The sequence below is a fragment of the Typha latifolia genome, chromosome 5 (genome assembly GCF_019914945.1).
Source record: "Typha latifolia isolate L0001 chromosome 5, TyphaL0001v2, whole genome shotgun sequence".
In the NCBI taxonomy this organism is placed as follows: Eukaryota; Viridiplantae; Streptophyta; class Magnoliopsida; order Poales; family Typhaceae; genus Typha; species Typha latifolia.
Window position 1 is genome coordinate 14,624,525 of NC_133090.1, and position 14,509 is coordinate 14,639,033.

Consider the following 14,509-nt stretch of genomic DNA (forward strand, 5'->3'; position numbering starts at 1 on the left):
TTTCTCATTCAAATTAAAAAAAATAAAAGTAACTACTCCTATTCAAGTTTTAAAAATTACAAGAACCAGGTTAGACTTAAAACTACATCCAAACTCTTTAACTCTATACCTACATCCAAATACCCAAACGCCAGACTTCATAAAACTCGTCCGCCAGAAATTTCTCCGCGGATGATGGATAGCCAATACAACTGATCACGTTTTATGTTTGCTTCGTCCAAAATATGCAACAATCATAAGGTGTATATGTAAACTAACATCACGTTAGCACGTTAAATGTAAACTGACCGTGCAAAGACTCTAAAATTGAGTTAAATGTAGTTACGTACATCACGTTAGCAGCCTAACTGCAGTCAAAAAAGGCAACTTTCAAACATCATCCTTTATGTTGTCATGCAGTAAAATTATCGCATGCATTATTTGAGCTAATATAATCACGACTTTTATTTCGAAAGTAATATGAACATGACCACCATCATCAAAAACCTTGTGATTACAAAAAGATTAGTTCACCGAAACAGGGGATATCTTTAAATTACATTTGTTATGCAAACAAGCCATACACAAGAGAGGAAAAACAAAACAAAACAAAAAGAGTACATATTGACATGAGTAAGATGTATGCCTAGAAGTATTAATCATGCTACATGAATATGCAGCCAATGAAAGCCTTCTTATTTAAGCTCCCTGGAAAGACAATCGATCCAGCAGTGTGTCAAAAATGGAGGAAGCAGCTGCATTTTGTGACAAAGTTGATTTTAAACGACTAAAGAGTTCCGTATCTTTAGCCTGAGAAGCAACATCTGCAGCTTCCTTTGCCATGCCAATTCGCGCATATGCCTGTCCAAATAGAAATGTGAAATGATCAGTGATATGTGGATGCTAGTTATCAAGCTAAACTATTGATTCTGAATAATTTATACTAATGCCATGAAACTAGAGCTTTTTGGAATTTGCAAAGGCAGCAATGCATAAATCTGCAACTTAATTCTTGAGCACAAAATAATTACTTAACCAGAGATCCTTCTGAATATTCCCACATATGGATGGATGTGCAGGTACAACCAACCAGAAAGACTGAAATTATACCTCTGATCTTTCACGGGGTTCCGTAAGCTTTGGAATGTATTTAAGAGCTTCTTCTTTCTCATCAGCATCAATACATGCTTCCACAAATGGTTTATAGCCTAGAGTCCAAAGAAATATGGAGTTATGTACATAATTATTAACACATATTATTAGTCTATAAAAATGGAGCTCCAAAACAGTCTTTTGTTCTCTTCAGAAAAACTAATAGTGCGATAAAATCACCAAGTATTATTCTTTTCAACTGCAAAGTTGAAACCCAAGGGCACCAATACAAGTTACAAGATAATGTAAACTCTGAATATCTTACCACCAGGTGGTCTCTTCTCCTTTGAAAACTTCTCCAAACCCTCCCAATCTCTGACAGTAGCAAGTGCAAATGCTTTGAGCCAGTACCACCTCTTCTCAGAAACCTAGAAAAGATCTCGATTAGAAAGGATCAAAAGATGGCACATACAGCATATATTGCAGGACTTGTTTTGAGTGAAGCACAGGTAAGAACCTTGAATTCTGTTCTCACTCTCATCGCAGCACGATGATTTCCTAGAACAATGCATGTTCTGATAGTGTCACTTATGCTAGAGTCCACAAATATAGCCTGCTTTGTGGAGACTTCTAATTCATGCTGCAATCTGATAACAAGATTGGTAAACAATGTTCACTAGATAGAACCTCTGGTCTACCATAAGAAAGCAAAATTTGTCCTTTTTTAGGCCACTGAGGCCCCTCAAATGTCTAATGTTTTGGACATGAGAAGAAAACCTTTTTTAAATTCATCTTTGTCACTTTACTAGAAATCATCAAGGTACAAGTAAATAAACATAAGCTCCAAAACAGTTCATCAAACATTTCATTACCTCAACAATTTAGCATGCTCTTCACTAGCTTTCATTTCGAATGTAAGTTCCTTGGTCTCAGAAAATAGCTTCTGAGCCTGCTCTATTAGCCTTATTCGTGGACCATGAAGAGGAGATCCTTTGCTTGCCATTGGATTTTCTGAATTCCATGATTCCTTTAACAGAAGGAAAGCTACCTCCTGTAAAAGGCAATTATTTGGGATCATCATTAATAAACTAAACAATTAGTAAGAAAGGCAGAACCCTACACATAAGCTAAAGAACAACTTGTGCTGCTAAGGTGCTAGATATATATCTTAATCATATAAAAATCTTAAGGAAAAACTGAAAAAAGCAAACATTCTGACATAACATGTCGTTATAATACCACCAAAAGTAACCTTATTCATTTTTAAATTTTCTAGCAGTTATAACATATAAATAACAGGCAATTTAACATTTACTTGATTCTTTATATCAATTTAAAGGAAATTTTATATTTAATCCCCTGCTTTTTGGAGTAATGAAGTTTCTCTAGTTAAAATAACCCAATTAGTGAGTTAACTTCTGTTTCTAGTTGAAAATAGGGAGTTACTGGAAATTAAAGTCAAAAGAAAGTCATTTTGGATAAAAGCAAAGAGTAGGGCGTGAAACAACATAAGGCCATAAAGCAGGGAGATAAGTACATTTGAAATTAAATAAAAATATGCAAGTTAGAACATGCATGTCTCGTGTCTACAAAAGCACAAGCAGTTGAACAATGTCACTACCTTCCAAATGTGCATATCTGTATAAAATTTAATATATCTCAAAACAATACAAGACAAGTGCACTATCAGTTGAAAAAAGTAATATAATTTTGTATTCAATTTTCTTGCACGATGTATTTGAACTACTAAAGAGTAGTTCAAATACAACAAAATTATTAACAGTATTATTACACCAAAAAGAAGAATTACAACGATCAAAAGCATCTTAGAAGTTTTTCTTTTATTAACAGTATTATTTCAACACTGTGCCTATTTATATCTGGTACCTTGCAAGTAAACAGAAGCAACTATCAACAGTTAGTTCATCTATTGTTACATGAATTATCCAAACAATAACACTTCACTTTGGTCTATTATAAACTTTTTGAATGATCACATGGATTTCTTTTACAATGATGGGATTAAGCCTCATCTGGCTCTTTGGCTCAATTGTTCCTGAGAGATGAACACAAATCCCTAATTAAGAGTTTTAGTTTTCCCATGTCTTCACTATTTTCACATCTAGAGTATTTTTTTGAGGGTTGTTCCTGTATTACGGGAGAAAAAATTGTAACCAAGAAGGTAAATTATGCTATTCAATAACTGATCTTGTTGGTTTTATGGAATTCTTTTATCACTTGATTTTTCTTTCACGAAATCTGGTACCAGTATCTAGAGGGCTGATGTCAGGTTGATACCTACTTGTGAGAAATCTGCAAATCAGTTTGGAGCCTTCTCATCTATTTCAAGTAGTTTAATTGACTTAATATCTGAGTTTCAACTTAGAAGTAACTAATGAAGAAGATAGTCTTGCAGCATATACAGGGAAAATGGCAACAATTGTGACCGTGCGTGGAGAATGTAAAGATCAAGAAAAAATTATTACCACTGTAGAAAATGAAATGACCAACATTGGTATGATAATAATCATCAAAACTGGTCTGTAGGCATGTCATCTTCCATCAGAAAAGATTAATAATATTTTTTTCATACAAATAAAGGTCAAACTACTTAGTCCAATTGACCAGTGATTCACATTCAGAAAGTTCTACTAGAACAAAAGACTTGCTTGAAAAATCACATTAAAAGTTATAGAATGTTTCAATTAACTCAACATACTTGAAGTCGACCTGTTGACAGAAAAAAGTCCTTCAGAAATTCATGCTTATAACACCTACAAAAAGAGAGAACAAAAAAATTGTATTTAAGCTCTTAATTTTGAGACCACAGTTCATGTCCAGGAGGGTAATAAGAAAAAGGCAATCATGAATGGAACTTTTTGAGTTACCTTGCATATGTGATAAACAGATCACGAGCCAAAGGTCTTGCATTGATTGTGCCAAAGAAATCCAACGCAGGCTTCTGCAATAATATGACTTAAGTAATGTGGAACATGCATAGACGTCCATTAAGGTAATGTGTACAAACAAGCATACATTGGCACATATGTGTCACATAGAGAGATAAGGAAGTATGCTTTAAAGTTTGTAGACACCACCTTATGCCAGATGTGGAAGAGAACAAGATAGACGAGGTCAGTATCGCCACTTTCAGTTGCCTTTGCTAGTGCAGAATCCTCCTCTTCAATGCTTAACAACAAAGGCACCTAATAAAAATAAATTGCCATAATTACTCATAGTTTATCTTTCAGATATTGCAAGGAGGCAATTGCTCAAAACAAATAAAATGCTTTGATGGTGCAACAAAGCAATAATTAGTAGCTATTCAAAACAGCAAGATCTGATTGAGTTTTACAAAATAAGCTTCTCTATATGTATCTCTATTAGTAACTTCATACACCTTTATATGCTTGGCTGTCAGCTGGAAATGCCACTGAAGAGACATCGGTGTGGGGAATTGGTCATTTGGGGTGACAAGTTAGATCAGTCTCTTCTCCATCTGAAGCGCTTTTCTTTGCTCTTAGGCATGATTTTCATTGTTAGATGCTTACCTCAGCCTCAGGAGTGGGCCATACTCGAAGGCTTGATAGTCACTAAACAATTGTCTACACAAGGTGTTTGGACCAAGCAGTGTATTTGAGCCTTCTTGAGCATATAAGCTAACTCTTGGCCAATACAAGTGGCTCAGCGCACTAGGTTGGGCAGTTGATCAGGTCTAGTCTGCACCTCCGAGACCTGATTAGATCCTATGTGGCCTTGATCGATCAGAAATGATTTGATACAACCTGGAGGTAAGCTAGCAGGTGTGTTGGTCCATACTGTAGATATAAAGCCTGCTGAATTCTTTTCTAGATGTTTAAGCACATAACCTTATGGTTATAACCACACATATATAACCAATATGTGCAGCTGTGGTTGCCAGACGACCTATTAGCCTTCAAATCTTTCTGTAAAACTTTATTCTGAAATAATAGCTTTGTAATCCTTCTCAAAACTTAGTAAGATTTTTACAATTGATGCGCCTAACGCTAATATTACCCAATTTTGGGGGCTGAAATCATGTGGCCTATAATTCAACCAAGAAAAAACTCCATGTGGTCCTGCCACAAGAAAAAGAAAAGAAGAGCAAACGAGAATAGGATTATCATAACTATAATTCATTCCCTCAGATACACATACATGGACAGTTCATTACATCTTATGATCAGCTACAGGTGAAAATGGATGCAAAGGTAGACAAACAAAATCAACAATTGGCATATCCAGGGTCATCATTTACCAAGAATAATATGAAGTATAACCTATGGAAGAATTCGCTAAATAGTACATACTAGGTCTTTTCTAGTAAGTAATAATAGACTACTCAAAATTATCAAAATAAAGAGAAACAAATCAAAAGAACGTTCTTTTATCTAAAATATTTAAAATGGAATATAACCACCTATTTCGTCCATAGATTTCCACTGGTCCTGAACTGGTCATTCTAGTAGGTGCAACGGGTATTAGCTAAACATATGGAAAAGATTTTGTTTGAGCAATTTAACACACCTGCTTGGAAGATCGTGGTTCATGATCTACAAGCAGTGCTGCTAACTTTCGCCGCCCAATGTTATCTGCATGAGCAGCTACTGCTGCATAAGATATGCCTTTGCATAATTTCAGCTGTAATTCAAATACTGTTGCTCAGAAGATGTAAGATAAATACAGAGAATATATGCCCATCGTATGGAAATCGCAAACCTTGTCAAGTAAACTTTCGAGAAGGGCAGCATCTTCAATAGCAGATGATGATGTTATCTTTGCACAAGCCCAGTGCATAATAACCACCTCCTATACAAGGTTCCAGAAAAACAAAAATTATCTTTGTGAATATGGATAATCATTCACGTACTTGGAATATATATTCACATTTATTACAAATACAATGAAACATGAATGAAAATGCAATCATGTCTTTGCAACATAATTGTATAGATGTATTGTTCACTATCAATGCAAGATATAGCCAAGCTAAATGCAGGAGGCGGAAGAATATTACAGGGTTCAGGTTAAGGTACTCTGAGATTCGAAGAGCCAGGAGGTGCTTCTGAGCATTAACCAATCGCCCAACAAGAACTGGTGCAGTAAGCAACTGAGGTAGAGACTATGGTTACAAAAAAAGATAAAGGAAAAGATTTCACAATAAAAAAATAGTTAAAGTTCCAAGATGATAATTACCTTGTACTGTTGAATACTTAGTGGGATACCAATCTCAGGATCGCGAACAGCGTTTAACACTCGAAGTGTTTTGCACATTTCTTGAAAGCGATCACGTGGAAATTGACTGCCAAAGCCAACTGGATATCATTCCCGAGATCAAAACCAGAAAGAAGGTGTTCTTTCTAAACAAAATAAACTATGATAGTGTTGGGTGCACTAAAAGAAAACAAAAGACTAACAAACTTCTTTTACCAAATTAAAATAACCCACTAAAGAAAAAAGAACGAGAGGTATTTTTGACAATTATTGTGACAATCAGATCAAAAGTCAACATAGGAAGAAATAACAGCAAAAACGTAGTTTTCAACTTTACTCACAAAAATACATGCATCCACACCGTGTCAATATTTCCAACTGACCAAACATTTATGGACACCAGTTTTAACAATTAGTGCTCTGAAATGCCATTTAAGCACCCATGTATGTGCCCTACATGTGTACCAGAGTCTCCTGAGAGCACCTAAGAGAGCCTAGTTGCTCATGCAATTAGACTGTTAATTTGCTACATCAGCAACTCAGCCTCTAGTTATAAATATCTATGCTTCTCACATTGAAGAGTCCAAGGAATCTTCATGTTTGTGATGACTTGATAGAGATATCAAAATTATACGATGCACCTCTAGTGAAGTTACTGAAGACTTGAATGAAGCTAGTTAAACCCCAAAATATGATTGACATTTGACCAAATATAAAATTTAAAAAATAAATAAAACCTAACCTGCAAAAAGTATGACCATAACTAGCAGCTCTCATTAGTGTCTGCTGGCGCGAAATATCAAATTCATGACCGGAAGCATCTACACAATTCTCAATTGCTTCTGGCAGTGAGGACCGAATCAATCGTAAGTTTTCATCAGCCTGTCAAGGATCACAGCATTCAGAGTATAACTAAAGGTTAACGAGAAGGAAGTTGAGAACTCATGAGTTATATTCTTTCAACATATGGTGGAAAAATCCTCAACTTCAATAAAAGAACAAGGAAAAGTAATAGAAAAGTTACCAAGAAAGGAAAAACAAAAGAGTTCAGTTAGGAAGTTTCAACTCATACACTTGGAGGTCAAAAGCACAGTTATATGCATCAGATACATTTAATATGCTCAATTATCAATCAAGTTATAGGTTCTTTATTGCAAATAAAAAATTAGAATAAAAGAATACCTCATGGTTGGACACAATCCTAAAGGAACTGTTATCACCATATTGTATCCACCAATCAATCTTAGCAGAAGTAGGAGGTAGCAAAAGTCTCCTCCTCAATTATCAAAGTGCTGGATCCGAACAACATATCATAGAACACAAATCCTTTAACTGAATAGAAAAGTTAACTTTGCTCTTCGCTAGTTAGCTTTGGTTTATGCTGTTCTCCCTATTTTGGATTCCTCCATACTCTTGTAGCCATGTTCAAGGGATGCTGAACCTTCGATAAGACCAATCCATTATTTCTACCCTTCTTGTATGCTAATGATTCTCCACACACATCCATAATGTACCATATCTCCTTACGCATGATTCATACCAATCCATGCATCAATCCATGCATCTTTTTCTATAACCAAATCGACTACCTCAATTTCATAGCATGACCAACACAAGCATATAATCTCTTTCTATTTCTTTACCTTTTAACTTTTAAGTATAAATGCTACATTAAATCTCATTGCAAGATCCTCATGTAGCATTTAGTGCTAGGTAAATGTGTCTAAGGCACTAGTTTTCCTCCAGTGTGGGTTATGGAAGACAAAGCATACATAGGCCTATGACTATAACCGAAGAGGTTCCTTGCTGCACCACCAGTGTGCATAGAGACACCCCTCCATAATGCCTCTATCATTGCAGCAAATTCTAGCAGATCCCTGCATGAGGCATGAGCAAATGTCTACTATTGCAATAAGCTACAACAAGAAGACAAGGGAGTGTAATCTTTAAAGACAAGCTGGAACTACACATTCTCCTAAATACAAGCATGGTGAGGTGGCTTATATCAAACCCCCACATAGGATATTAAGGCCTTGTTTGGTTTGAAATTAAGTCTCGAGCTTGACTCTCATTCTTAGTTTTGATTTCTCGAAAAGTGAACTTGGTTAGCAAAAAAATATATTTGGTTACTGAACCAGTTCAGGGAATCCCTAAATTCAAAGCAAATAAAGCCTAAGATTCTACTGCGACGAAGTTCAACAATGCTACAACAAGAAGATAAGGGAGTGTAATCTCGAAAGACAAGCTGGCACTATGCTACACATTCTCCTAAGTACAAGAATGTGAAGCTGCTTATATCAATCCCACATAGGACATTAAGGTTCTATTGCCGAGGAAGTCTGAAAGCATATGCCCACTGGCCAGATGATATATCAATGAAGAGAGCCTATATGTGACTTCAGGATAATCAACTAAAGAAGATACCTTAGCGCTGCGCATCTCAAAGTGATCCAAAGCATCATACAGCAAAGCTGCTGGCGACGTGCTTCCAGTTAGAAAGATCGAGACAGTAGAATCGGGAACTCGTTGCAGAAATTCCATACTTGAATTTGAAAGTATTCTTACTCCATCACATTCAGGAATAAGTTTTATTGGTTCATCACATGGATATTGTACTGGATCTCCAGTCGGCCCCACCATCAGAAGCGTTTCATCCCAGTAAAGAAGCACACTGTCAAGTCCACACCAAGCCATCTGCTCTGGAGGTAGTGCTGACTGCAAAACAAGGGGGAAAAAGAAGAAGAAAAATTAATGTAGTTAAGAGTTCCCGAACTACATCATTACTCCAACATCTGGTCAAGAAACGTCAGCATTCACAGCTACAGCTATGTTATGATAGACAATAAACTTAAGGATACCAAAAGGTGTATAACATCAATATTAGGTATGAACTCTGAGTAACTGCCATATGCTTCTACAACTACAAAATCGAAAACTAACCTCGCAATTGTACTCCAACATGATCCTGGAGAAATCCGTGGGGATGACCAGAAGTCGTCCATCATGCGTAAAGGCTGCCAGATATTTCCCATTCTGCGACACTGCCATTCTCTGCAGCGGCCCTATCCCGAGACCGAGCTGTTGCACCCCGTCTTGATCCACCGCGAGCACGTAATCACCCACCCCGAGCAGCACCTCCACATTTCCCGACATCGTGTACTGGGGTTCGATGACCGCCACGCACAGAGGGTACTCCTCGATCCCCGGGTCGGCGAGCTTGCACGGCGTTGGGTTCTTGAAGTCGGGAATGCAAAAGATTTGATTCCCCTCGGTGACGCAGATCATACCGTTGCCCCAGAATACGCACTCAACAATGCCCTGCTCGAAGCACTCCTTACCGAGGGAGATCTGTGGGCCGACGAGCTCCGCACGGAGGTCAAAGCGGTAGACGGAGCCGTCCTGGACAACACAGACGAGAAGGAGGTCGTCGGTCCAGGCCATGCCAACGAGGCGGCCGCCGGGGCGGTCCCAGGCGGTGGAGGAGATGGGGACACCGGCGGAGTTAAAGATGAGGAGCTTGCGACGCGCGGACTCGGCGTAGAGTTGTACGATCTTGGAATCATCTCGGATGGCGGCGATAGGGCCGCCGAACGGAGCGCAAGCGACGCGGTGGCGGGAGATGTCCATGCGGGCCCATTGAAGGGAGTAGATCTCCGGCTTGCGGTAGTAGCGGTCGTAGAGTTGCTGCCACTCCGCAGCGACTGCCACGGCCGCCATGGCTAGGGTTGGGAGGGAACGAAGGAGAAGATAACGGAAGCTAATAGATCAATCGCAAGAGAAGCTGGAGAAGAAATAAGAGAGAGAGAGAGGAGGAGGAGGATTACGGAGGAAGGAGGGACCCGTACACCCTGTTTTGTCGAGAAGAGGAAACAATATTCTTTTTCTCATTTTAAATGTCTTAATATTCTTTCTTTTCTCCGTTAGAACGAACTATAATTCTACAACCAATTTTCTATAGATCTTTTATAACACCTCAATTCGTTAAACTATCTAATATTTCTTCGCTCACTAATAAATTAATAATCTAAATAATAAGAGAATCTATATACAAGTAAACAAAAAGCTTAAGAGATGTAGGCTTAATTCTATAAATTTCATTTGATTGTTCAAGTTGTAGGTACTATGATAATCTGATTAGTTTGGATCACACGATGTTAGAGTGATAAGTAAAAGTCATAGATAATTTAATTTCAGCATAATTATACAGGGGTAATTTAAATTTCCCCTTACATTCAAGGTTACTTTAATGATTGATCCGAAGACGATTTGACTTCGACTAAGAAGATCTAATTATTATCAAATGGGATACGATTCACCAAATGTCCAACCAGCTTGAAATCTATGTTCCCAAATCACCTACTCTTGCCGCCGCTAAGACGGCGGTTATAAGGCACGAGAGTGCGTGAAGGAGATTTAGACAATAGGAATCCATTTCAGCGATTAACAACACAGGGACAAGGTGCAGTGTTTCACATAATATTGGGCCGGGTTAAATCTTGACCCGGCCCATTATCCTTTACTGCTACCTTCAAGATAAGACTCGCTTAAACCCCCCCGCAAAGAACTCGTCACCGTCCCCCCCTCTCTCTCTCTCAGCATGGTGGGGGTACTTCAGAGCTCCTCCTTCTCGTCCTCTACCTTTGCCGGTGTTGGTCTAGCGCATTCGTCTCTCTCGGTACCTCGGTACGGTTCTCTTGGCTTCCCCAACAACTCGCACAAGCCCCTCTCTTCGTCTACTTTCCGTAGCCGCAGGAACAGCATTCGCAGCAGCAGCAACGGAAGTTTGGTGTCCAGTCCCCCCTCCGCCCAGTACATCAGAGAGGATTATGTCGTGGTATGGAGACCCATCTCTAGTTTTTGGCTATTTCTTTCTCTCTCAACGATTTTTGAGGTTTTGGGTGGTGGGGGTTGCAGAAGAAGGTGTCGGCCAAAGAAGTGCAGGAAATGGTTAAAGGAGAGCGGAGCGTTCCCCTTGTTGTCGACTTTTATGCGACCTGGTGCGGACCATGTATTATGATGGCTCAGGAGCTTGAAACGGTATGCATTCGTTTTATTGTTCTCTCTTAGTTTTTCTTCATGATTGGAATTTGTAGTTAAACGAGGGATTTTATAATTTTTAGTTCTAATTATCGTAGGTAAGTGAACTTATGCTTCAATTTCAGTCCTTTGGTTGCTGACTGCTTAGCTAGTTGCAAAAATTATTAAGACCATGTAAAATTTTATGTCTTGGAATTGTGGAAGTTTCCATGGTTGCTTGGTTATCTTAGGGGTTTAATTGTTTGACAATGTACCTCCAAAATGTTGTTATTGCTTGCAAACATGGACTTGACTAGCATGCTTCTCGCGTGGTATTGATTTGTTTTTCTGGTTTGCTCTTATATTTGATTGCTGAAGTTGCCATCCTGTTTTCTTTTGTCACTTGACTATAACATGTTTGAATTTAATTTAGTTTTCAAATGTGGATGATTTCTATCTCCAAACAAGGATTACTAGGAGTTGAGGGCTTACCTAGAGGAAAATGTTGGAAATGTATTAATGTTAGACAGGATACGGAGTTGTCAGGGGGAAGGGGACCTAAACCCCTACTTAGGAGATGGAAAAAAAAGAAGCAATTGGCAATCTACTGAATTGTAATTTTGAGGTTCCGAGAATACGGAATGCCAGCAAAAGATTGATCAAAGTGAGGACAAGGGGAAAGGTTTTTGTATACTTTTCTTTTTTGTTCTTCTGCAATAGAGTTCCCCAATTTCTTCTGTACTTGGATGAAAATTGAAGCATTTTGGTAATTTTCTCCTTAGCCTTTTTCTTAGGATTTGCGCAGATATCAGTTAAAATGGTATTTGTTCCACATTTCTATCTACTTGGGAGGAAAGGGAAAATAATGTACCAAACATAATATATTATGTCAATCCTTTGGTATCTGAGGTTTCCTATAATATATGGGCTGTTGGGTAATTGGGTGATCAATAGTCAGTGGATGGTCAAACCTCATTGTGCTCATGATATGAAAAAGGAAAAACCAAAAACTATGTACTGGGTTGTCCATATCCTTTTTCCATCATGTCCGTTTCCATTAATATTATTATTGTACATGACTGTGAAGCTCATCTCTTCCTGATTCATTTGTAGGATAGTATATTGTGCTATTATTCTGTACTTTTTGGTTTAGTATTTCAGATTACAACCTATTGGACAGCTATCAGGTTTTGACTCTTATCATATTTAAAATTTCTTTAGCTTGCTGTGGAGTACGAGAGCAATGCTCTATTTGTCAAGGTAGACACTGATGATGAATATGAATTTGCAAGAGATATGCAGGTACATAATCTGCTATCGATACACAATATATGTAGTTTTTATTTTCAGGAACCTATTGAATCTCAGCATTTTATTGATAGGTTCGCGGCCTCCCAACACTATATTTCATCAGTCCAGACCCAAACAAAGATGCTATACGAACTGAAGGACTTATCCCACCAGAAATGATCAAGAACATTATTGATAATGAAATGTAAAAGTCTGCCTGCGAAGCTTGTTGTTGTATCAGGTTTTGTCTGAGGGTCTGCTGTTTTTTCTGTTTAAGTAGTAATGGCATGTGATTATAGGATAGAAGATATTTAATTCTTCCTGTTGGAAATTAGTAGATTCAGTTGCACCTTTTAAGCAGTAAGGCTCCAGTCTCTTTCTCCTTGTTGTAGGTTTGATTATTATGAGGGAACAACTCCAATGAGTCATGTACAACATTACAGTAGATCAGCAATAAGAATTGTTCTATTTATGTCCTAATATCATATCACGAGGAAACTTATCAACAAATAGACTGAAACTCTGATGAAACATTCTATTATCATTCTAATGATCAATTACCAAGCTAGGTTTTCGGGATCTTTCATTGTGTCCTCTTGGCTTTCTTCCATTGAAACTTTCTTTAGTATTTGGAGTTACCAAAGGGGAATTGAAATCCAAACTCCGAATGGTACCAATTTCTGGATGAAGCCAGTATGAACTATTGCGGTATTTTGTATGCGGTATAGAAGATATGCTTTGCAGTGGATTATTTAGATCACAGTTATTCTTTTTAGGTTCATAATTTGATGACCTTGTATCCTTCTACATTGTTGAGATGATGAGACATCAGTCTGGTTGAAAGAATTATGCCTCTGTTACTCCTAAACAAAGTCATGTCAAAACAGGTGAAACAATCTAGCCAGGGTCATATTTCTACATGCAAAAGATTTTCTTTTATATAAAAGTTTCCAGTCCTGTTTCATTGGAACTTAAAATTAATTAACCTCCGTACAAAGATTAACAAACACACTAATAGTATCCCTGTGCACTATGTCGACTCTCTAATAATGGAATTACCACAACATTCAGACCACCATTAAATCCCAAACCCAAACAACCAGGAACTAAAACGATCTCCCAGAATCAAAAGGAGAGGTCAGCAGCTATCCATGATCACTTGGTCCTCCTATTCAGCTCCTTGCACCAGTCTCCTAGTCTTCTTGGTAGTAGCCTCTGCTGTCCAGCATAGGAAAAGGGAAGTTCCAGACCAGTTTTTCATCAATATATTATACCTATTTAATATTCTGTTGTGACACACTGAACACAGAATTGCTTTCACATTTAATGAAAAATTTCAACTTCCACATTTTAGGCAAAGCTCTAGAAATTAACCCTCTATTATTTAAAACTTGATAAGCAGATTTTTGCAGTAAAAATACTATCAGCAGAGAACCTCCATTTAGCAATATTTCTCGTCTCTCATTTGTACTCCTCTGTTCATTACTAAGCTCGCAGTTTGCTACTCTTCCAGCTTCAGCGTATCAGATATCATTCTTCTGTACTGTAAATTCTAATTTTACCCATCTCACACATCCGAATTTGAGACAGCCCCATCTCAAATAATTTCAAAAAGATTAGGAAAGATGATAGTTAAACTACGCTCTCTCAACCAAATATTGATCCAGAATTTTGCAACCCAAATTGGCCCAACTTTAAACACATTCCCAGTTTGAAGTACCACTCCTTGAAAAGGAGAAATTCTAGAAGAATTTACCAACCAGAGGGATTCACTTTGACTCTCCTATAATAACTTTACATTACCACATAAACCGACAACTAATTTTCAGAATTTAAAAGTCTCCCCTACTAATTCTTAAGCAGAGCTTTCTTTCTTCGTAGCCTGGAAATTAGTAAT

At 37.8% G+C, this 14,509-nt stretch overlaps 2 protein-coding genes across 2 annotated transcripts; one reads left to right on the forward strand and one right to left on the reverse strand.

Moving 5' to 3' along the window:
• Positions 1–475: 475 nt before the first annotated feature.
• LOC140789604 (protein VACUOLELESS1) lies at positions 476–10,161 on the reverse strand. The gene is made up of 15 exons (XM_073139372.1): positions 9,247–10,161; positions 8,731–9,021; positions 7,049–7,188; positions 6,289–6,394; positions 6,110–6,202; positions 5,812–5,901; positions 5,620–5,733; positions 4,170–4,277; positions 3,960–4,033; positions 3,791–3,845; positions 1,944–2,122; positions 1,589–1,718; positions 1,397–1,499; positions 1,090–1,187; positions 476–840 (listed from the first exon to the last, which is right to left on the reverse strand). Exons 1-15 carry the CDS (start codon positions 10,021–10,023, stop codon positions 679–681), a joined length of 2,520 nt encoding a protein of 839 aa, XP_072995473.1. The 5' UTR covers positions 10,024–10,161; the 3' UTR covers positions 476–678.
• Positions 10,162–10,855: 694 nt separating this feature from the next.
• LOC140788990 (thioredoxin-like protein CITRX, chloroplastic) lies at positions 10,856–13,092 on the forward strand. The gene is made up of 4 exons (XM_073138557.1): positions 10,856–11,140; positions 11,221–11,343; positions 12,544–12,624; positions 12,705–13,092. Exons 1-4 carry the CDS (start codon positions 10,904–10,906, stop codon positions 12,819–12,821), a joined length of 558 nt encoding a protein of 185 aa, XP_072994658.1. The 5' UTR covers positions 10,856–10,903; the 3' UTR covers positions 12,822–13,092.
• The last annotated feature ends 1,417 nt before the right edge of the window (positions 13,093–14,509 follow it).

Bases quoted from the DNA above. Each gene is read 5' to 3' on its own strand.
- LOC140789604 (XM_073139372.1), bottom strand. From the start codon at position 10,023: ATGGCGGCCGTGGCAGTCGCTGCGGAGTGGCAGCAACTCTACGACCGC. The intron at 7,189-8,730 runs GTATCTTCTTTA...GATCCTTGACAG, and splicing joins TTGAGATGCGCAGCGCTAAG to GCTGATGAAAACTTACGATT. The intron at 6,395-7,048 runs GTTAGGTTTTAT...TGGCTTTGGCAG, and splicing joins TATGGTCATACTTTTTGCAG to TCAATTTCCACGTGATCGCT.
- LOC140788990 (XM_073138557.1), top strand. From the start codon at position 10,904: ATGGTGGGGGTACTTCAGAGCTCCTCCTTCTCGTCCTCTACCTTTGCC. The intron at 11,141-11,220 runs GTATGGAGACCC...TGGGGGTTGCAG, and splicing joins TCAGAGAGGATTATGTCGTG to AAGAAGGTGTCGGCCAAAGA. The intron at 11,344-12,543 runs GTATGCATTCGT...AAATTTCTTTAG, and splicing joins TGGCTCAGGAGCTTGAAACG to CTTGCTGTGGAGTACGAGAG.